Genomic DNA, 23509 nt, shown 5'->3' on the forward strand with positions numbered 1-23509 from the left:
TAAAGTTGGGTTATTTCCAGACGATTTTTCTGTTCTGACTCAGTGTGAATCAATTAGAGTTCTACTTTAAATGACCTGGCATCACAATTCACCGGGAGCCTTTACCGGACAAGGCAGGAAAAATAACGGGGTCGAGTATCACTCTTAACATGATGTTAAAATAGCATTGGGATTGATGTGGAGAGGAAATTCTGAGTGGGACGCTAACGGTAAGCTCTTCTGGATCCAGAATATGTCTCCGTAAAACCCCCTTTGTACCCATCAGCATGGGCACAGAGTAACACGTGACTGTCACCCAGTAAAATCTGATATCCGTGCCGTCCAAAATGGCCACGCATAGTAAATGCATGCCATGTGTGTGGCGAGTATTTTGACACCACATCAAAAATAGACCCTGATGCCCAGAGACACACAAACTGCTCCTTGTTTGTCTCTTCAATATAATCATGACAGGTGTGGGGCTTCAAACACTGAAGATGTCGTCTGGAAGGAAACTTGCTCGTTCATGAAATACTGCAGCAGTTCTGCAGACCTAAGGCAGCAGGTTAGTGGCTTTCACACATGATTTTCAATGCATGTCGTCGTCAGAGTCACAGGAGTTCATACTGTGTTATAGCTCAGTGACTGAACAGCGATTTAGTTTGTTTCACCAGTGTGTAATATTACTGTTGTTACAAAGTAGAGAAAGTGATGAAAAATGAGTTTTTGTCTCATTCTCTAGATGTTTAGGTTTTGACTTTAGTTTATTTTTGATCATTAATTTATTTGCCCTTTCCTTCAGGGCTAGTTTGGTGGTTTATTCTCCTGTTCTGCTTCCTGTATATTTTTTATTTTTCCCTTTAGATTCTTAAAACAATCCTCAAGTGTTTGTGTTTTTATTTCTTCAGTTTATTATTTTTGAAATATTTTCTGGGGTCATTTTTGCCATTTAGGTTTGCTGTATGCTGTTCATCATGTCCATTATTTTTTACAGTTTTTTTTTTTTGCCACATTTGTTAATTCCTTAACATTTGTTTCTTAGTTTATGTTTCTTACATTTAATTTTCTCCTTTTGCTTCCTCATGCTCTTCTGTCTTGTGCTCATATTGTTGTCACTCTGCTCCTTCTGCCATGTTTTTTTTTTTTTTTTTTTTTTTTTTGCTCTTCAGCTTAATTGCACCTGTGTCCAGCCTGGTTGTCTTCCTCTCTCACCTGTTTTCTGCAGTATTTAAGACTCTTACTTTCAGTCATTCTTCTGTCTTGCTTGTTGGTTTTTGTTTTACTGGTTTTTGGCCTAGTTGCATGTCTAAGTTTTCCTTTATTTAATAAATTGTCCTGCATCTTTTTTTCCCAAATGTACTCAGTGTGATTATATTTCAATAATAAGGGATTTTATGTGACATTCACACAAAGTAGCTCATAACAACGAAGCAAGAAAGTGAATGTGATGCATTGTTTCCAACTTTTGCATATGTTTGTATTTTGTCCTCTTTGATGTTCTGACATAAAATCTAGGCCAATTAATTTAGTAAACAATCTAGTTAGTGTCGCTGTCTTGGCCATAGCAAACAGGTGAAAGATGAAGTTGTGGTAAGGTTTACATAAAACCAAAAACATTTGTGGACCCCAATCAACCAGTAATAGTCTAGACCTAACTCCATTGGAGAATCTGTGGTAAAACATGCCCATTTATAACATCCAGTCAGAATTTGAGCTGCTTTGCAAAGAAAAATGGGCAAAAACATCTCCACACGAACCTCAGATGGACATATACTTTCAGTTTTACATATATATCAGATTTCTTCCACTTTACACTCTGGTCTATCACATAATTACAAATAAACACTGTTTGTTAATTGTAAGTAAGAAAAGTTAAGAAAGTTCAATGGGCATGCCTAATACTCCGTGGTGCTGCAAATAAGGCAGACATACTTTCTATTTTTTTTTGTACTCATGACAAATTCCTCCTCGAAAAATAACAATCAAACCTTACAAGGCTGGCACAGGTTTTTGTTCTAACTCTCCTCCTCCTCAGTCTCTCAGCGTCTTCTCTCAGTGTTCGTTTCTGCCTCCTCTGTTTCTTAGTAACTTGCTCAAACTTTTAGTTGTGGGGAAATTTCTCTTAAGCTCCTTGCCTCCACGTTGTTGATTTGAATACATGAAAGACACAGAAACAGAGACTTGATGAGTTCATCATGGATTTCTTTCAATTGATTCTTTTGTCCACACATTTTCTAAACAAGACCAGGAACTGAAACAACAGTTCTATCATTTTTTCAGGTTTGTTGTGGCATTTTAAGCAGCTGCAGCAGCTCATGGATGTTTTCAGGGTTGGACATTTACTTTCTATTGTCTCAATGCTTTGTTTGAGTTACTGACATCACACCAAGTGATTCAGTCTGTCTGCAAATACTGGATTTTAGTGTGTCTTTAAAGTATTCTTGTTTTAGAATTTTAAAGTTTTAAAATTTTAAAACAATATGAGTCTGATGATTCATTCTTTTTCTTTTTCTTTTTTCTTTTGCGTTCAGACAGCTTTCATTTTTAGATGTAATTATGTATGGCTCTGTCATACATAGTTATTTCCAAAGACAAACAGAACTCTTTTTTAGATGAGACTGCAGCAGAAACAACTCTTCTTTGATTTACATCGTTCTCTCTGCCACTCAAGACACTTTGAGTTTTACTTCAAGTGTCACAGCAAACAGCATGGTTATTAATCTCTATTGTGTTATTTTACATTGAACATGCTGTGCATGTCATCAGATTGTAGTCATAGGTTTAAATGAGGGCTTATTTACATTTTCATTTGGCAGATTGGTTTCAACCATTACCATAGCCCTACAAAATACAAATGCTTAACAGCACCAAAGATGGTAAGCAGTGATTACAGCTGAAACGAGAAGTTTACATGCATTGTACAAAACAAAAAGAAAAACAATTCTTGCTGTCTGATATTGATATTAGATCACACTAAACATTTCTTGTTTTCGCTCAGTTGGGATGACCACATTAAATTATTTCTATTTACTACAGGTTTTTCAACGTTTTTTCCAATTTACCAAAAGCTGTTCACTGCAGTTTGCTGGAATTTTAGCTCAAGTCTTCCTGCCGGAACTGAGTCGGGCTTGTTGGCCCATACACACTTATTCAGACCTGCCCACATTCTTAAAAGTTCTTTGAGATTATTCAGACCATGGAAGCCTGTAATGAAGCCACTTTCAGCACATTGAGTGACATTCCCACATGTCTAAGCAAATTTTTGTAGTTCAGTACAACAAGAACACTGTGGCTACTAACGACAAGGTCCTTTTTTATGCTTCTGGTTCTCCTTGTTGGGTTTCTTGGCCTTAGCTGTTTGCTTTATTGGCTTGGTCTCTTGCTCTCATTTCTTCTCTTCACATTTTGAAGCTAAATTTTCAACCTGGTTATGATGCAGTAGTGTGATTTTGACCAGGGGGTTAATTAGTATTGTTTTATGAAGTATGTATGCTCATTTTTATATTAGGGGACAGACTTTTGTGATTATTTATGAACAGACATTGAGCAGACATGAATGTTTTGTGTTGAAGTTTCCTTTTAAATTCATAAGTTTTTTTTTGTTTTGTTTTCTCGGTTGTGAGTCATCAGCTTCATCCTTCATATACTGACTATCATAAATATCTAACCTAACTATTTTTTTTCTGTATACTCAAAAAGCGTAATTCCTTTAGGTAATCTGTTTCAATAAGTATTTTGGGAAGGAAGGCAGGACCCAATTTACAGTTTGGGGAAAATTTGACTTCTGGTAGAAAAAAAAAGAAATCACCATTTTGTTTCCTCTATTTTTTTGCTGTCATTGCTTTCTGTTTTATTGTTCTGTGTTTCTGCCAATTCATTTCAAATGGTTCCTGTTCCTCTCATTCTAAATCATCCACTCTCTACCTGTAGATGCATTTGTTTTGTTGTGTAGTTTTGTCTTTTCTTCACCTTATTTTTTGATAAAGCACACAATCTATTCCAGGAACACACACTTGCCTGCTTAGATGAAAAAGCAGGTAAAATCACTGCTAAACTGATGGATTATAAAATAACTAAAGGTTACCTATTGCTTAAGGCTGAAGCAATTTATAGTTACAGCAGCTTTTATTCTAAGGGAGAAATGAAATACAAGACAAAAGTCAGTTTTAATAATGTAGAATTTCCATGAAAGCCAAACTTCCCAGAAGCCAAACAGGTGATGGACTCTAAACTGTAGATAGAACACATTAAAGTAGGGATGACTCAAGCGCTGAGTCACTTTTGCAACAGTAGAGGCAGAGAAAAAAGTCCAAAAGTCAAGAGTGACTGTTTTTGGGGTGGGGGCAATATTATATAAATGGGTATGAAACCTATTTCACCTGCTCAATGGGTCCCAAACTGGCGGTTTCCAACCTGCTGTGAAGATGCTGGAAGACATTAAAACTCGGATGACTCCAACCCAGAACCACCTGTGTGTGTGTGTGTGTGTGTGTGTGTGTGTGTGTGTGTGTATGTGTGTGTGTGTGTGTGTGTGTGTGCGTGTGTGTGTGTGTGTATTATCCCCTGCTGCTTGGATAATGCTGCTTTGTAGGACCTAGAAGCAAAAGTGCATCAACCAAAAACAGTTTCATCATTACAGAGCTGTGTATGGTACATTTACAGTTTACATTTAGAAATTTAAAATGGAATTAGATACTTAGCAACCCTGAACAGAAGCACTTAGTTTACATACTTTAGAACAACATTAGTTTTCTTTCCTCTTTTTTTCTATCCTTTGGTATGTTATTTTGTTTGTAGTTCCTTTTAACTCATGTAAATCACTTTGAATTGCCTTGTTGCTGAAAATGTGCTATATAAATAAAATTACCTTACCTTACAGTTAAAACCAGAGGTTTACAGGCACTGTGAAAGGACACATGAATTTTTTTCACGCTGTCTGATGTGAAATCAGAATAAACTTTTCATGTTTTACAATCACATTTTCTATTTGCCAACTGCCAGAATAATGACGGGGATCATTTTTTTAAGGTAATTTTTATTACTTTCTTCAAAGTCAAAAGTTTAAGTGGACCTCATTAGTATTTGGTACCATTGCCTTAAGTTGTAGCACAAATGGCACAACTTACCCTGTGTATGGGTTAGCCGAGCTTAGGTGTGGGCCTTATACCTGAACACACACACATACTCACACACTCCGTCCTCCGTCCAACTCAACCCTACCCCTCACTTGATCTTCTCCTTCCCTAAATAAGCCTCTTTTTCCCACTGAAGTCTTTTTGTTTTACACAATTCATTGAGTACAATAACTTTTTTACTGTTGCAAATTACTGCTAAACAGTTCTTTAGTGAAAAAGAAAACAGGATGTTTTTAATGGGCTTGGAAGCCACCATTAACATTTGAAAAGAAAGTGCTATAACTGAATACTTGTTCCAGAATCATAGTTTCTTTCTTCATATGGTTGGAAAGTTAAGACTCCAAGACATCTGAGAAAATCTCGTTAGCTTTTGTTTGTTCATCATAGCCTGTCTTTTTCAAAAGTACATTTTCTGTTATGAGAAATGTTAATGTCATTCTGTATATTCTTTCATTCTTTGCTGCTGCTCCATTTATCTGTTGCTCTTTCTTCAGTGGTGGTTCTACGTTTTTTTGCTCATGTATACAAGACTTGATGTCAACTGTGCAATCAAATACAGATTCATTCAATACATTGAAATACTACTGAAAAGCCCATTTATTTTGAAGTGAAACATATTATGTAGATTATACACAGATGGACGTCTGAAAGGCTTTATTCTGTTAATTTAGAGGTTTTTACACACAGATTCATAGAGAAGAAATGTGTAAATATCTACAGGTATGTTGGTCTAAACACAATTCTTGTTAAATTTATGATAGACCAAATTAACTTTCAAGTGTTATCTGAAAATTACACCAGAATACAGTTTACCATTTTAAATTTAGAGTAGAAATAATTAGAAATCAACATTTGAAAGAATAAACAAAAACTTTCTAAAAACATCTGTTGGAATTATGAATTTCTGAGACCGAAAATTCAAGCAGCAGAAATTAAATAAGCTACATAAACCTTTTTCAATTTAAAATGCAGCTACAAATGCTACTTGGAGCGGCAATACCAATATATAATCTCATTTTCAATTATTTGGTTGTCTTTATTGTCTTGGTTGAAAAGGGACATTTCACCAGGTTTAACGGAATAAAATCTGGTGACGCACAAGCTTTGCACTGTTTCACCTCCTATTTCCCCCCCCCAACAGGCTTCAACAAAAACAACAAAAAATGATATGCACTTTTTCATAATCTTGCTTGTCCCTCAGAGGATAGCATCTAATCTGCTTAGTGCAGAATATGTGACGGAGAAGCTGGATGTGTCAGCATGTGTGGGTGAGTAAACCAGAGGTGGGCACTAAGCCAGTGGGAAAGAGTGTGGTTTTATTAGTAGCTCAATCAGGCTGTGATGAAACGGTTGTAGTAGTGCAGGGTACAAGGTGACAGTATATACGGTTCTGCTCTGTCGAAACAACAGAATGATGGGCTGGGAGGGCTGCAAGACAGAGAGCCGAGCCACACAGCATTAGAGAAATCACATCATCCCCCCTCAGGCCCTTTGCTGTGGTGTGTAAATTCTCCTGGTGTCCCAGCCAGAATTATCCACAAAAATCTGGAAGAAATTTGTTTTTCACAAAACACACAGAAGAATCCCAACAACATGGCTCTTAGTATCCTCTAGATCGGTGTTTGTGTCCTCTGATGAATGCTTCATCTAATACCACCCGTAAACTGAATTATTTGCAGACATGTCCTTCATTCCTGTGAGATCTGAATGCTGTTCTCTCACTATGTTTCCCTCTCTACAAACACAGTATGTGGACACATTACTTTGCTGTTCTATCTCATTAAAAATTGTCTGTGCTGTTCCAACTTTGTTGCAACATAGAAAAATCTTCTTATTGCCCTCTTTGTTACCAAAAGATACCAAAAAGATCCCTAAATCCTTCTTAAATTGTTTTTATGCAGTTATGAATCCTTACTGTAAAACTATAGATTAATGCACTTTCTATAATGCAGGAGTAAATGTTTTTCATAGTATCTTCTTTGAGTTTGTTGCATTTCTGTGTCTTTAGAAAGAATTCACATTTAGACATAAATGTGCAGAATTATTGCTGCAGTTCAGGTCTTCTGTGTGCGTCTCTGAAATTTGTTGGGACATTTCATCTCTTCTCTGCTGATCCTGGGGTTAACTGTGATTGTCATCGAACAACATTTGCAAATTTAATAATAGAGTTTGAAATGTAGGTTGTAGAGCAGTTGTGGGTGTACAAGGTGGGCAGAGTACATAATCTTGGGGGACACCAGTAAGATGTGATTACACAGACTGACATAGTGACATTTATTTGGGAGGGAATCCTTGACCCAGAGACAAAAATATGCACCGTTTGTCAACCAGCCTATGTATACTGCTGTAGTCAGAGGCTGAGCTAAAAGCAACATCCAGTATCCCAACATGTTGGTGTTGGTTTTTCTGGGAGACTGAGAGCTGCTTGTAGTGGAACAGGGATGGTATCATCTGTACATGTAATGGTTGGCCTGTGGAACACCATCTGGCACTGCTGCTTTATTACTGTTGAAGATGTGAAGTGTTTGCTCAACTTGGTAGGACTGGAGAGTGAGTATTCAATGGTTGTAGTGCTGCTCTTTCATCCTCAAACTACGCAAAGAATACTCTGCCTGGCAAAGAACATTAACCATGCAATTGCACAACTTGAAATTCAGACAATAAATCTGATTAACGTGAACACGTCAATTTAGAAGAAACATTTTTTTGGTAGGATGAGGTGGTTTTTCAGAAATATTGAAATAGATTTATTTCATAAAACTGCAATGGAATCACTTTTTTTTCCTAATCAGTCACATGATCAACAACCAGGTGGTGCTGCTAGTGAAAATAACAAAGACCATATGAAGTAGTAGGAGAATTTTTAATATATGCTTTTCAGACAATGTGCAGCTGGCTCCACCAGAGCTCTCACAGCATCACACAGGTCATAAAGTTGTCTGTCATTTGAACGTGTTTGATCCGAAGGTCGTCTGTACAATCAACTTACAGTTTCCACAAACCACTGCATATGGAGCCGCTCCTCAGTATGAAGGGTTTGTAAATCCAACACCTGAATAAGTTGTCAACGTCTCCTATGACGACTGATAGGTGGTAGAGCAATGGCTGAATTATAAATATACCTTATGTAACTGTTTATGTTAGTCACCGCCATGATTTTTGATGGCTTATTCACATGTGATTTTAATTGCATTCCTTATTTAATGGAAACACCACTAATGCAATTTTTTATTTATTCTTTTACATTAGCAAAATATAGACAAAGATTTGAGCACATTTATAATGAAGATGCAGGTTTCTACTTTGATCCTTTCATGTAGGCAGTACCTTGACTCATGCACTCAATTTTCATTTGCTTTGTTGCCATTTTTAAATGTATCTTGTCTCTTGTTTGATGGTAATTTCTGACAATGCATTTAACATAGGACCTTTGGGATTGCATTCAGCGTTGGTTATATTTCTTGACTTGATTCAGCATAAGTCTGTCAGCGGCACCAGGAAAAGCACTGTGCTGATGTTTTAAAGAGCTGCCAGTTGAACTTTTGGCACAAAAACTACTTTGTTTTCACATAAAACAACATTGCATCTTTCAATTTTACATCATCAAGATGTGTTTCCTAGATGACAGCTCTGAACTACTGGCCTATTTCATATTATAGAAAATGGATGCATTATCCAGAACACTTAACTACAGCAAAAGCATTGAATTCCAAATGTAAGACGCTGCATTCCTGGGAGCACATAGTTGGTCACATTGTCACATTGATTTTAGTCACTATGCAAAGCTTTCTGTTGTGGCGAACATGTTAACACATGCTAACAGTTAGTGTGATTGCAAACAGAAGCTTTTACAATTGCTTTTCAAAGCACAAAAATGACCCAGGAAAACTGACCCAGCTTTCCTGGGTCAGTTTTTCTGACCCAGGAAAGCTGGGTAGCAATGTCAGTGTGGCAAATGAAAGCGACTGCTGCAGACAGACCAAGGTTAGTCTGAGAACTCTCATTCTCAGAGGAGAAACCAAATCCATACTTAGAAAGAGAAGGGTTTGCTGTTTGTGTTGTCTCTGTACCCATTGTAAACTTTTATTTCTTTAGGTTGGAAGCTGAAAGGTTTGGGAACCACGGATCTGTTATAATGATGATCACAATAAAAGACATTTTACTTTGTAGTTATAATGAAACAAAATGTGTAAATTCTGTTGAGATCTCAAAATTATGTCATAATTAGCATCTGTTAAATATTTATAAAATGTTTTGGAATACTGTGTACAAGATGTGACCCAGGCAGGAAAATAACAAATCAATAGCTTATCAGTCTTGTAAACAAATAATTAGTGTTGTAAACAGTTCTGCTGCCTAGTCCAGCCTTTTTCTCCTGCTGACTGTATTATGCAGCCCCTGAAACATGATATCTAGCAAAACAACCCCTATCATTTAACATCAGCAGAACAGTGTGTGCATACTTCTGTGTGGTTATTATGAAAGAACAGCACATTTAGGAGCTCCATGTGGAGTTTTTTTTTTTTTTGTTCTCTAATTTTTTGTATTTATCAACTTATCTACAGGTCACACTTCAAAAACAGTTTACATATGGATGATCCCACATTACCAGTTGACCCAAAATATAATTTTTGATAAATATTAGAGAAATAAAAATGTTAGAGTAACAAAACATTTATATTTCTTACTATCTATATTTGAATTTAAATTACATACAAAATTAACCAGAATCTCTGATGCTGTGGGACTGTCTAAAAATAAGAGAATGTCAAAGTCACATCCCAGCAGAGCCATTGAAAGGAGATGACATCATCACGCCTTAGTGTTGTCATTCAAGCTTGAGATCATGATCTCAGTGTGTGGATGATGTCAGTGTGTAAGCCCCTCTGAAGGTGTTTCCTCTCCATCTTGTGCTTTAATTATTCAACAGTTGGCTCTCCTATTTGAGTCATGGCTCATTTACTTTTAATTTAGACATGGGCAACTCAGCAGCCAAGTCATTTTGATGTTAGAAAGTGAAAAGCAGCATGTGACCAAGGAATAAGGAGCATCTGAAAGCACAGTGTCATTTCTACTGACTATTTTAAACAATTAATAAAATAAAATGTGTTTAATTTGAGACAAACTATAAAGTAATGAGCTGTGGTTGCTGATGCGTATCATACGGTGCAACTAATGAGAGTGTACCAACAGTAAACTGTTTGAATAAACCAGTTTGAGTTACTTAAAATGGTAATTCCAACACAGCAGTGAAAACAATGTTTTCTAAAGAGATGGACAAGACAATATTCTAGCTGCTTTATTGTTTGAACCTCAAAACATTATTAGGTTTCATACGAAATGTGGAATGAGATGACAACATTTTTTTGTGTTCTGATACATCTCTCAGAAAAGTGATGTTTTCTCCCTGAGGATTTAATTTTGTGTTGAAACGATGAGGTCATCCTGTTCACAGGTTGGAATGATGTCAGCATAGAGGAGAGTCTCCTCAATTTAAGTTCAGGCTTCTGTTGTAGCACTGTCTTTGTTTTGCTCACACTGGTCAGTGAACCTGAAAACTTGACCTAAATTCAAAATGTATGTAGCAGGGGTGTAAGTCTCAAATCTCTCCTCTTTTAATGTTGTGAGGTGAAATGACTGCAGAAGAGGAAGACTTTACAGCTTGTGTAGGATTTCATGTGGACAGTTTTCTAAAATGTACCATCCTTGCTTTTCAATAACTTTAATTATCCAGTTATCCATTTTGTATGCCACCCTAATCCTGTTGTGAGTTGGCTGGTGGCCATGTTCAGCATGTTCAGCAATCAACAGGTGAGACATGGGGTGAATGTAGCTTAGACTTTTGCCTTCCACAGCCACAAAAATAAAAAATATTAATTTGATAAAAAAAAGAGATTATTTCCTGACATTTGCATTTGCTTTTGTTTTAAATGTGTGTAAAAGCATAGGCTGCCAGGCTCTGACTGTCACTGCAGTTTTCAGTCAGTTGAAGGATGTGGGGGCACTGAAAACAGATGAGGCAAATCTATTCAAATAAAGATAAGTGGGTTGGAAAATGGATGTGATGCCCTTCGTTGTGAGATTAAATCCACTTGCAAATGACTCTCCTCCCCTTCACTGAGGCACACAATGACGCATTCTTTTCTACGTCACATAGTCAGATAGTGACTGCAGTCACTATTTCATTCTGACACACACACCCAGATTAAACACACACACAAAGAGCTTAGCTCACTTTCAAATCATACCAAATGATAATTATTAAAATGTTTCTCTTTAGTTCTTTACTTTTTAAATCCCCTTTTATGAAATCCTCAAAAGAGTCAATTGTATGCAAACCCTGTTGTTGTGTAGCTCTACAAACATCTGCTAGTGTCTAATAAAACCCAACAATGAATCTAAAAAAAGAATCACTTGGTACATTCCTAAAAGTTCCAGTTCTTGGATATTATGAATAATATTGAGAAATAAAAAAAAAAAATGCATATCTCCAGAAGTCATTGGGTGTGAGACGGTGTACAGACAACTGATTATAGAAAATTGTTTGTATTGCACAGTCCATGCTCTCAAACAACAAGAATTTTAATAGCAACTATCTGCAACACAGAGATCCGGTTCTGCATGTGTTTGTATAAGTGCCAAGTTTTCACAGTCAGAAGAAAATAAATGCAGAGAGAGTATAAGACAGAATAGGAACTTTGATGGATTTAGCATCACAGTAGCCACCAGACTACTTTTCAACACACTCATGCTGCGGCACCACCTCTTTAGAAATGTATGTAGAACTTTAAGGGACAAAACGACATAAATAAATACATTAAATAATTAAATGTACCATGGAGTAAGTAAATGTCTATAAATGTTCAAATACTTTATTTAGCCCTCCTGCAGTCCCAGATTGACACTCAGGAAAAGTGAGGCAGATGGGAAGGTGACAGGATTGTCCCATTATATTACAGCAGTTTCCAATACCATAAAATTTAAATAAATGAAAACTTGTAAAAGTGCACGCATGGTCAGTTTGAATCCCAGCAATCAAATAAAGGTTTCACAAATCGCAAACTCAGTGCCAAATATTTTGCATTTAGTATAGAATGATCTAATCCAGGTTTGAAATATCTATGATGTTGCAGTTTTTAAACTAGAGTTTCTTAAAGATGCTCAAAATAGTTAAAAATGAAGTGTGATTGCCTTTTAGCCATATTTTTGCGGATCGGAAGCTACAACTAGAAGCCTCAGGTTCAGGGGATGCATTGTGATTAATAACAAAAACTGACCCAAGCCATAGACTGGCATGATGAACTTATAGAACCTGTCTGACAACATGAAGTAGGCCAAAAGATCTCGGAAAAAAAAACAAAAAAAAACATATTTCCCTTATTCTAAGTAATTTAAAGACAGATGCTTTTTGCGATTTGATTCAAATTAAACACATGTTTCATAGAGAGAGATGCTTGATGTAGTTCGGAGTCCTCCCAAGAAATATGCTGTGCTCGGTTTATGTACATCCCATAAAATTAGTGTAATTTCGGAGGCTTCCTGAACGCACCACGGGATAACAGGATCCGCTCTCGCTCTTCCTCCTCCCCTCAGTGCTCCACTCTTCAGTTCCTCTACAAAACGACAACCAAGCAGCATCTGCTGCGTGGTACCTTTTCTCTCACTGAGCTCCTTATCTGTCAGCGGGGCGTGAGCTGTGGCAGCAGCGCGGCGGATTTAACTCACCCGGCTGATCTTGGCAAAAAGAAAACCTTCATGAAGCTTCCCGGCAATTAAAACGTAAGACTATTTAACATGTAATTACAGTTGGAGTTTATTCTGTCTCCCTGCTGTTTCTGGAGCCACACTCTTTCTTTTTTCGTCCGTTTTTTTTTTAAACTTCACACTTCGTGCATAAATCACAGTGCTTTTTTTATTACATACTTATATTTACGTGTTTATTAGTATTGGTGAATTTCATAAATCATATTGTTTGAGCTATCACTTTTGAGTCTGTTTGCAATATGTGCTTTGGAATTGCCCCTTGTGGGACAAATAAAGTCATTTGAAGTTATACATTTTATACAATTTAAAAATTCTCATAACTTTTAGGTATATTTCAACATTTTTATACTGCTTTATTGTTCCAAATCAGCCTAGCCTATCAGTTTAACTTCCTTTCCGTTGAATTCCCTCTGATTTCGTCTTGTTCCATGTAAAACGAATCAGCGGACTGTCAAAAAGCTCACTCTAGGTGCCAGGCGTCAGAGAGACTCGGAGTGTAGATGAGAAATGGCGGCACACACCAGGGGGGCCCAGCCTCTTGTGAAACTGGAGAATAGTTACTGTTTTGGTTGTAAAAAGCATGTTGGTCTGCATTTGTTACGGAGGAGAAAATTAATTGTGTGTTGTTTTGTGACAACTGAGCAGTTGGAGCTGCCACACTGCATTCGAAACCGCATGTGATCAGCAGTGCGTGGTCTGCAATAGTTGGATGCACACAGATGCTTTTATTTAAACGCAGTGACAGGCCCTTCAACTTGCAGAGGAAATTGTGTTATAACAGCACTTCCCCCAACACACATTTATGTTCTTAGACATACCTGTAACAATAAGCTGGTTGCCTGCATCTGCAAGGGCAACTTTGTTCTGCAATGAAGGTGTCTTAATTGCCTTATTCCCTTTAATAAACTAGGATTGAATCTGGTATCAAAGTAGAGCGGTTACTTTGAGATAAGAACCTGTGCTTGTATTTTACTTTTCAACCGGTTTGTAAATGTGAATGAGTGTGTGCTTGTATTTTATTTCTAAACAACTACCTGACTCAACTATTACAGCTTCAACAGTCATGAATAAATGCAGATCTTTATCTATTGTGGAGCTCTGCACAAAGAGAGGGTTTACTGAGATGATAGGATAAAATCAACACACTCCTTTCTGTTGTGATATGACTTGTTGATAATGTGACTCATTAGTTAGTCATAGGTGGAGAAAATTGACAAAGGATTGCCTTTGTCAGTTTGTCAAAGCACATCACTTTGAACATTCCATTTTTTTTGTAAGAACAGCATCGGACCAAAGTGTTGTACAATAAAGACATGACTAGGAGAGGACTGGTCAAACAAACAAACAAAAGATTAAAAATAAAAATGCATAAATTCACCTGTAACTCAAGTAGTGTCATATACCTGAAAGTAAATGTTGGTTTTTAAATGAGATCCTCACCTCCTGTAATATATATAGAAATATATATATATATATATATATATATATATATATATATATAAATCTCAATTGTAATCTCAATTTCTATATAGAAATTGAGATTACAATTTCTATATTTCTTTGTTTCTATATTTTGTCCCCAACCTATGTATGGGGATACAAAAATATCCCCATACATAGCTTATGTTTAACTAAGCTTTATTTATTTTTTATTTTATTTTATTTTATTTTATTTTTTTGTGGTTGTATTTTTTGTTTTTGTTTTTTTGTTTTACAACTTAAAAAGTATCATTAAAATACATGCTGCTGTTTGATGCGTTTACATATGAAAATGGTAGCAAGACATCTTTTGCCTGTTTTGTGTTATTGGGACTTTGGCGACAACGTATGGAGGCTCGGTGGGAGCACCCTCAATTTTGTTGTGCCTCCAAAATAACAAAAGATTTAAAAAAATAGTAATAATAATCTATAATAACAATAACAACTATTGCATTCTAATAGAGTGTCAGAGTTTGTACATCTGCTCTCTTAAAAAGCTGTTTTTCTTATTACTCACATACGTTTCTTAACCAAATATATACACTAAATTCAACCTGCAGTTATGTCCCAGAAATGATATTCTGTTACTTAATTAAGACACAGTGGTATTTGATCTGTTTGGCAGGAATTTTGTACTCCTGTTTATACCGTGACTCTTACTGTGATCAGATTAAACCTGTGTAGGAAGTGTTGAAAAATCAGCTAGGAATGTTATAACACCAGAGTCAAATTCCAATCTCAACAGTATGAGAAAGTTTACCAGTCTGTTTTAGGATGAGTCGTATGAATTATGATGTTTACATAAGCCTCTGAGTAGATTCCTGCACAAGTTCATATCTATTGGGTCAAATTCAATTGACCCAAACCAAAATTAATAGGAAAAGTCAATAAACCATTTGGAGGCACCCAAACGTTAACCTATCAGAACAATATGGGTTGGAAATACTTTAAAAATTTTCTCCAGACCTAACTGTCTGCTGGCTCCACATTGATCTATGTAAATTGTCTCTATAAAGTGAAGCTTGTTACCCTAATTAAGTACCCGTCTTTTATGTTATGACAAGCTGTGGACATCTCAAAGAGCTCTGTCTAATCCATCGTCTAAAAATAGCAAAAGTAGAGTGCAACTGTAAACCTGCCAAGATATGAGCATCTACCTAACCTGACATGGTGTGCAAGGAAATTATTAATCAGTAATGCATCCAGGAGTCCAGTAGAGATCCTAAGCTCAGACTGAAGAGTCTGTTGACACAACTGTTAGTCAAGCAAGCCATAAATCTGACTTATGACAGAGTGACAAGACGACACTTAAGTTTGACCAAAGTGTTGTACGGAGAATAGGAAAGGACAGATTTTTCAAGTTGTTAATGAACCTTTGTTTTTTTTTGTTTATTTGTTTGTTTGCCATAAGCCATGTAAGGGACACAGTAAACATGCTAAAAGGTCATCTGGTTAGATGAGACCAAAATGTAACTTCATGGCTTGGATGCTATGTGTGACAGAGAGCTAATACTGCACTTCACCCTGAACACACCGTCCCCCTAAAAACTGGGGTGGTTAATGGTCCCACAAATGCATTTTAGGACCAAAGAAAATTAATCCTTTTGAACTGTGACCTCCAGATTGTTTCCTTCAGCTGAAGATTCTTTAAATACAGACAGGCTTTTTGCTAGCTTTAGGCAACAGAACGTTACGCTTGCTGTTTCATCTTTTCTTTTTTCTTTTTTCTTGTTTTATCTCCTATTTTTTTGTTTTTGTGCTTGTTTTTATTGTAAAGCTTTGTGGTTTTTGACATGTGAAAGGTTCTGCACAAAGTTTTCGCACTTGCTTAGTTTCCCCAGCAAGGACAGGAAATCTGGACAGAGTTTATAAGAGGATCAAAAGAACTAAATACAGGGCAATGTTGAAAAATAGCTTGTTATAGACTGGGGTGGAGGTTCTCTTTCCAAGATTACAGCAACGCCAAACTAACAGCCAGAGCTATGATGAAACCGTATAAATTAAAGCATTTTCACGTCGTGGCCCAGTCAAAGAACTTCTAGCGAGTCCAGTTTTGAATCTGGCATCCAACCTGACTGAATGTGAGCAGTTTTACAAACTGCTGTAAAAAATGACAGCTTTCAGAAGTTCAAAGGTTAAGACATACCCCATAGCTGTAATTGTAAAGGATTTCATCATATTTTTATTTCTAAAAACAAAATAGAAAACCATGATGTAATGTGAAAGAATGTAATGCGTTTGGCACAACCGCTTAAACATGCACTGAATTGTGTTATTTTTACACAATTCAAAATAATTATACATACACGTACTTGTGTATGTGGAGCTTTTTCTCAATTAATACATTGTGTATAGTTTTTATCTGGATTATGCTTTCTTATGCATCACGTCTATCAGAAATTAACGCTATGATATCAGAAATTAGAGCCCTGCTGGTTCTCTGCTTTGAATGCTTCTCTGATTGGTGCTTGAGATGTGGCATAGACATTATCAAAAATCCAGATTTTCTGTGGCAATGTTGACCAGAAAGATTAAGCTTCAAAAAAGTATGTGTTTCTCATTTCTGGTCCTCAGAAATCATTTGCCTGACTGTTTTAGGTGTGTCTCTTCGACAAACACACCTTAGTTGAATAAGTGGGTGGTTAACACCCATGCTACCAAGTGCAAATTATGCAAAATGATTGCATAATTTTCATAGGAAATTATGCAATCATTTGAATGAGATGTTCTGGAATGATGCTCTGATCACTAGATTATATTCTTTCCTACAAAGTTATGGCACTTGAAATTTAAACTTGGAAAAAAAAACAAAACATGACAGGTACGAACATGCTGTCTTCACTTCTGAACAGAACCCCTTTTTTTTCTGCAGCATATAACTCCAGGAATTTGAATGCCGATAAGTTGACCAGACACATTTTAATTTGGGGGGAAAAAATAATAATAATTCACCTTCCTAAAACCATAAAACGTCACACTCCAAAATTACAGCTTATCCACTCAGCCAACTCTTTCCTGCTCCAACTTCTTTATGATGCTGGGTTTTCTTTTAGCCATGTCAAGATACCAAGTTTGCATTTGAGATCAATGTTAATAATAAGCTGTTGGCTCAATACATGATGGCAAAACATGTGTTTTCTTGTCATAAAAACACAGTGAAATTCAGAGGTCTACAAAACCAAAACAAAACATGCAAGCTGTGTCTCAGTTGGTGGTCCTTAAATGAACAAGACTTGTCTTAAATGTTGTAATTTCAAAGTTGTGATAAGTTCCTTCCATGCAGCATCATGAGCTGAACATGCTAGGCAGGCATCTCTTCAGCTGAAGAAGAAACATAACTGAATCTGTTTTGAAGTCTTGTGATACTTTCCTCATAAAGGAAGTTGAATTGTAAAGACTGCGGTGAATTTATTTATTTTTTTGTGGTCAGCCTTGATTTCTAAATGTACCGAAGTCTGAAGATGACTGAATTTGGCATTGTCTTTCTTGGCACCGGAGCACAGAGGAATCTTACACTTTAAAATTCTGCCTGTATTAGCAGGAGTTTACAAGCATATACTTGACTTAAAATTAATCATTACAATTCCTGAAAAAATGCAGGTTCCCTGGTACAATGTTGATCACAGTGGCACACCTGTTTGTCTGTTTTACTGTTAAGGATTGTTGTTTAGTAACCGTTCCAGCTTGTGTGTGTTTTTCCAGGACTTGGTCCGTAATGTTGACAGTCCTGGTTCACGTCCTCCTGATGCTGCTTGGTGAGTTTCCAGTTTCCAGTGTTGTGTTGTTGGATGTTTTCTTAAATCGTATTTGTGTTTTTTGAATGCAGAACTCTGGTCTTATATGTGGAGAACAGAAGTCAGAACCAGCATTCACCATTTTTAAGATGAAAATCTTATATTGAAACATCATGTCTAAAATAACCATGTGTTTTTTGCATCCAGTCACATCAGAACCCTTAGTAACAGGGTCCTACCTCTGCTACATCTTATAATGATGTGGTCTTATGGTTAAAGTTCGGTAAGAGGCTGGATTTTAGCAATCATTCATTGTCAGGTAAAATAGAACAATTTCTTATGTTGCACCATTTTTCATCTCAGTTATTTTCTTATAAAATGTTTTACGTCTTAAATTCTTCAAACCTGGCTGTTTGAAGAATTTAAGGCGTTCTTCAAACACCCAAGTGACAAACTATAGCATCCTATTTACATGCTTTCTGTCTTTCTAAGATGTTTGGACGCATGGATTTTAATAGCAACTTTTAACAATACTGGGGGGAAAAAATCAAGCACCGTAAATACTCTCAAAGCTGAATAAAAAACCTAAACTCATAAGAAGTTAAAATGTTGTAAAGAGTCAAATTGAAGCAGGTTAATGGCTGAAAACATAAACGTGTTAGAATGGCCTAGTCAAAGTGAGACTGGGGAAAAAAAAAAAAAAAAAACTTCACAGATTTCCTCTGTTCAGTCTGATTGAATTTGGGCTTTTTTGTAAAGAACGGACAATAATTTTATTCTGCAGATGTGCAAAACTACCTGATACCTAAATGGATATGCTAACATACATATGAAACTGAACTTTAAAAAAATGTATTATACCTTTCTATACCATGAAAAATTGAAGAGTCAACTTGAACTTTAAACAAGATTTCAGTCCTATTTGTGAGAAGTTAATGTAGAACCACTTTGTGGTCAACAGTGAGACATGAGTGAGTGGTAATAATGTTTTTTATTAAATTGTCAGGATGAAAAAAGCATCACACTCTGTTCCTCAAAATAAGGACTCATCTTGCAACCTGTGTTTTGCCGGTTTGAATCCTCTTGCTGTACAACTCAGTCTTTGGACTAGACACTTCTCACTCTGTCCCAGGGCAGCTGTGGCTACAATTTATCTTCCCAACATCAGCGTGTGAATGACTGAATGGAGCTTAAAGTCCTCTGGACTGGATAAAACGCTCTAAAAATACAAGCCACTCCCCAATTATTTAGAATGCAAACTTATATGTATGGCATGACAGAAATACAATGTTTGGAAATATGTTGGAGATGCAATGAAAAGAAGTATACAAAGTCTAAAACTGTCTTTGACTTCGGTTTATGTATTCTTTACTAGTAGAATTTGACATAGGCTATACAATATATAAAAATATATACCTTGACCTTTCAAAATGACCTAATCTTTTAAAATATAAAAAGCCACCAACTATTATTTTTTTGAAACTGTTGACCCGTTCTACTCTCCTTTCTCTCTGTGTTTAGCTGTTCAGTGTTTGCGACCTGGAGCTCCCGTTCATTCAGTCGCCCTGGACGTCCCCTGGCAAGATGAGGTGTGCTGTGACTCACCTATTGCTTACACTTATATAGAAGAAGGGACAAGCCAGTCTGATTTAAACCTCCCACAGTCTCCACGCTGCAAATTTAGGAGCTCCTCAGCTGAATCAAAACCTCCAGTGTCTCTAGGCGGTAAGAGTTTACGCTCAAAATATTGTCTGTTTGTGTGGCAGTGAGTGAAACGTTCCAGTAAGAGGTTATGACGCCATGCACTCACAGCATCAGGGTCTCAACTGTGCATAACAGTAGGCTTGAAGTATTTTTTTTTATTGACTGTTCAACACCAAACCTACCTCAGGTGTTATTTTAATCTCATCTGTCAGAGCACAGTTGTAGGTACGCTCCTCCGTGAACAGAAACACAAATAACCACAAGTAATGTTAACCTCTCCTTTTCTACACATTCATTCTTTATTCATGTCAAACTCTCATAAAATTACTAAAAAGCTCAATTTTAATCTGATCTTACCAAAGAATATGTTTCAGTTAAAGCCCCAGTAGCATTTAATAAATTCCACATCTTTCTATTTGTGATAGTAGGACAAAAAAAGGCATTCCTCCCAAACAACTTGTCAGCAAAAATATTCTCAGTGGAACATTTTACCACCGCTATAAAAACGCATTTATTGCAAAGTTTGTACCAAGGCTGTAAGAAAGTGCAGAAAATGCTGAAAGTGAGTTCACAATATGAAAAGAACTTATCTTATGAAGAGAAACTATCTTGTTGTTCTGTTTTTGACTGCAACATCAAAGTCTGGTGTGATCAACATGTGTGCTGGCAGGCACAGGCAGGTTTTGGATGATTATATGTTGAATGGATTTAACTAGCAAGTCAAATAACTCTTTTTTTTGTCTTTGATTGAAATGTTCCAAACATCAACCTGACATGACCTCTCTGGAGGATTACTTGTTCTTTCTTTAGGTCTGTAGTAAAAATAAATGAATAAAAAATAAGTAAAATAAAATAAATTTACACTCCAAGCACTGTTTGATTGCTTGCAGTATAGAAGAGATAGGAAGGTTCAGTGAGTGAGACAGGAATCCATTCAGTTGAGTCATTATGAAATACTCAGCTCATTTTGCACATGTGGTGGTGGAGAAGCTTGTGGGTTTTCTTTAAATCGATCTGTAAAAAGCTGTGATTCACAAGAGCTCGGAGTTTAATGGCGAACAATTAAAGCCTCCCATTGTGTGTCTAACTGCTTCCTCGGACCCGTAAACAGTTTGGGCTTAACAGCTGATCTGACACACCAGGAACAGGGATCACAGGAGAGGATTTACCAGGAGTCAAGATCCCATGTTTACGTAATTTACATCTAGGCAGCAATAAAATCTCAGACGTGATCAATGTTACGGCTGGTTAAAAGTTGAACATTCCCATCTATGTTTCCTGGAGAATGTAGATCCTTTCCAATGTTCCCAAATCCTGCATGTTTAATGACAGAGGTTAAAAGTTGAAAAGAAAAACATTTCTGTGTTTCAGCATGTCTTGACATCTTTGCTTTTAAGCACTTCATTCAAAGGAGTTGATTTTATCTTGGTTACAATGTTAGTGTCTCAACTGCACTAGATGAAAGACTTGTACTTACGTTTAGTGTGAGAAAAGACCCATATTTATATCTAAATTACAGATGTATTGCAAATTGGACAAATACACCAATTTTTATCAGGATAGGATTACCATGCACAGCTTGTTATTGTAACTGTGCAAATGTTTTTGCCTTAAAATCAGTCAAAGCATCATAGTATTGAGTCACCACCTGACTGAGCCTCCACTTGGATCTTTGCTGAATCTGCCAACAAGTTATTTAACCTCAGCTGGTACATTGAGTAGCTTCTCATTTCTTCTGATTTCAACATCTGAGACCTTCAGCTGCAGGTCCCAAAGGGGTAATATGCAAATGTGGTTTCTTGTCAGGCACCTGTTTGGACGTTCTGTGCGGATTTGATGAATCCTGGTCAAATTTAACTTGTGATCTTAAGTCCAGTGGCCTGTCATCTGGTATGATGAAGCCCATTCGTATGGCAGTCAGCCTCCAGCAGATGTAAGTATAAACTTGTGTTCTGGTTTTTGAAAGTGCCTGAATGTGTACTTGTTTGTGGTTGAGTGTTTCCTGACCTCTCACAGCTGTTTACTTTGGTCAGTGGTGGGGAAAATGTGAGGTATAACACTAGGTCCAGGCTTCAATAGTGGCGAGAAAAAAGAAACTAAATCATTGCACAGTTAACCAACCTGATACAGCGTGGAATATGATGCACAGCTGCTAAGAGTGCATTTTTTTATTTTTCATTTTTAGAACATTTCAAATTATTCACAGCAAGAAAACTATTTTTGTTGTCACATGATTTGAAATGTCCCTGTCAAAAGTAACTTTTTTTCACGTTTGCAGAGAACATTTAGTTTGTAACACGTTCAACGTCTTTGATCAAAGTCCTTATAATAAAATTTGCTCCTCTCTCCAGCTCTCCGGAAAACGACACAGATTACCATGCATCTGAACATCAGGTTGTGTGTGATGCAGAGGATTCACTCATGTGCTCAATTCATCTCAATTCAACAAGAATCTCTGCCGTTCGGCTAACGGTCAATGTCTCCAATGTTTTGGCTCCACCGGTTTTGCTGAGAATTTCTCCCAGATCTGGTAAGAAAGAATGATACAAAAAGTGTGTTGTATCATTTGTTTGACAGATAAATGTTATATAACTAATATTACTTTAGATCCAGTGAATGGGATAAGTTTAATTTTTTTTGAATCGGTAAACAAATTGATACACTAAACCTCACCAATGAGGTAAACATTATGACCCCTAGCTTAATATTTCGATAGTCCACTGTTTTGCTGCCAGAATAGCACCAACTCATCAACGGATGGACTCCACTTCTTTGGCATTTTGGGCTACAGCAGCTTGTCTTTTTGATCAGGTCACACCTTCGATCCTGAGGACTGAAATGAGCCGCAGCTATTTTTTCTTGCTTCTAACACATCGACTTTGAGAACAAAAACAATCAATCAGGCTTAAGTTCTTCCACTTGAAGAAGGGATAATCAGTGTTATTCACAGTAAAGTTTCAGGGACTTCAGAAGATGACAAGAAGCCTGGTAATCTAAGTATGTGGATTCTGTATTTTATCTCTTTACCATTTAGCCATACATCATACATAATAGTTTTAATCAAGGGGAGCTGCACAGTGCTTGTGTGTTTGTCTAACCTGACAATTGCAAAATTTGAATCACTTCACCAATTGGTAATTAGTAAGGTTTTCACGGGACTTATTTTATCTGAAGGGGTTGATGTACTGAATAGACTCTCTTTGTATAATGGATGAGTTGAGAAATCGTGCCTTGAAGCAGAAACATACTTAAAAACACTAAAGCTCATTCCAGCTATTTTGAATGTACAACCATGTTTCTTTATGTTCATTACTGTGAAGGATCAAAGCGGGATGTTCCCAGCAATGATCCTTTTTCAAAGGTCAAGAGCTTCGAGTTTATGTAATCTTCTGTGTTTGGACTGCTGATGTTTGTTCTTGTGGAGCATTCACCCTATACACGCTGAATCTGGACAGATAAAGTTGCAGGCGTGAATGGAATACAGCTTAGAGCTGCCTGGTGAAAGCCTTGGGCATTTTCAAGTGCATGGCCACAATGAAGCGGTGAGAACTACACAGTAATAAACAAAGACTTAACATGCACTGTTTGTTCAAGCAGTCAGCTTCAATCTTGTATATCTATTACTTATATATAAAAATAAAAATAAAATTCCTTTCTCACCCTCCGTGGGTGGTCTCTTTCATCCTCTGAGCTCGGGTCCTCTACCAGAGGCCT

General features: G+C 36.7%; 1 protein-coding gene across 3 annotated transcripts in view; it reads left to right on the forward strand.

Moving 5' to 3' along the window:
- The first annotated feature begins 445 nt into the window (after nucleotides 1–445).
- The window catches only part of LOC106951073 (leptin receptor), a 37633-nt gene continuing 14569 nt past the window's right edge, over nucleotides 446–23509 (forward strand). For 2 of the 3 annotated variants that reach the window (XM_015038350.1, XM_015038347.1), the window contains exons 1-5: nucleotides 12718–12893; nucleotides 18060–18112; nucleotides 19613–19816; nucleotides 21602–21728; nucleotides 22147–22325. In XM_015038350.1, the coding sequence (XP_014893836.1) occupies nucleotides 18073–18112; nucleotides 19613–19816; nucleotides 21602–21728; nucleotides 22147–22325 (550 nt within the window). In that variant the 5' untranslated portion in view covers nucleotides 12718–12893; nucleotides 18060–18072. Of the gene's footprint in view, nucleotides 545–12717; nucleotides 12894–18059; nucleotides 18113–19612; nucleotides 19817–21601; nucleotides 21729–22146; nucleotides 22326–23509 lie in introns of those variants that run through there. The other variant, XM_015038349.1, reaches the window with a different exon arrangement.

Source organism: Poecilia latipinna, unplaced genomic scaffold (genome assembly GCF_001443285.1).
Source record: "Poecilia latipinna isolate Pla-1442-1.1 unplaced genomic scaffold, P_latipinna-1.0 Scaffold438, whole genome shotgun sequence".
NCBI classification, from domain to species: Eukaryota; Metazoa; Chordata; class Actinopteri; order Cyprinodontiformes; family Poeciliidae; genus Poecilia; species Poecilia latipinna.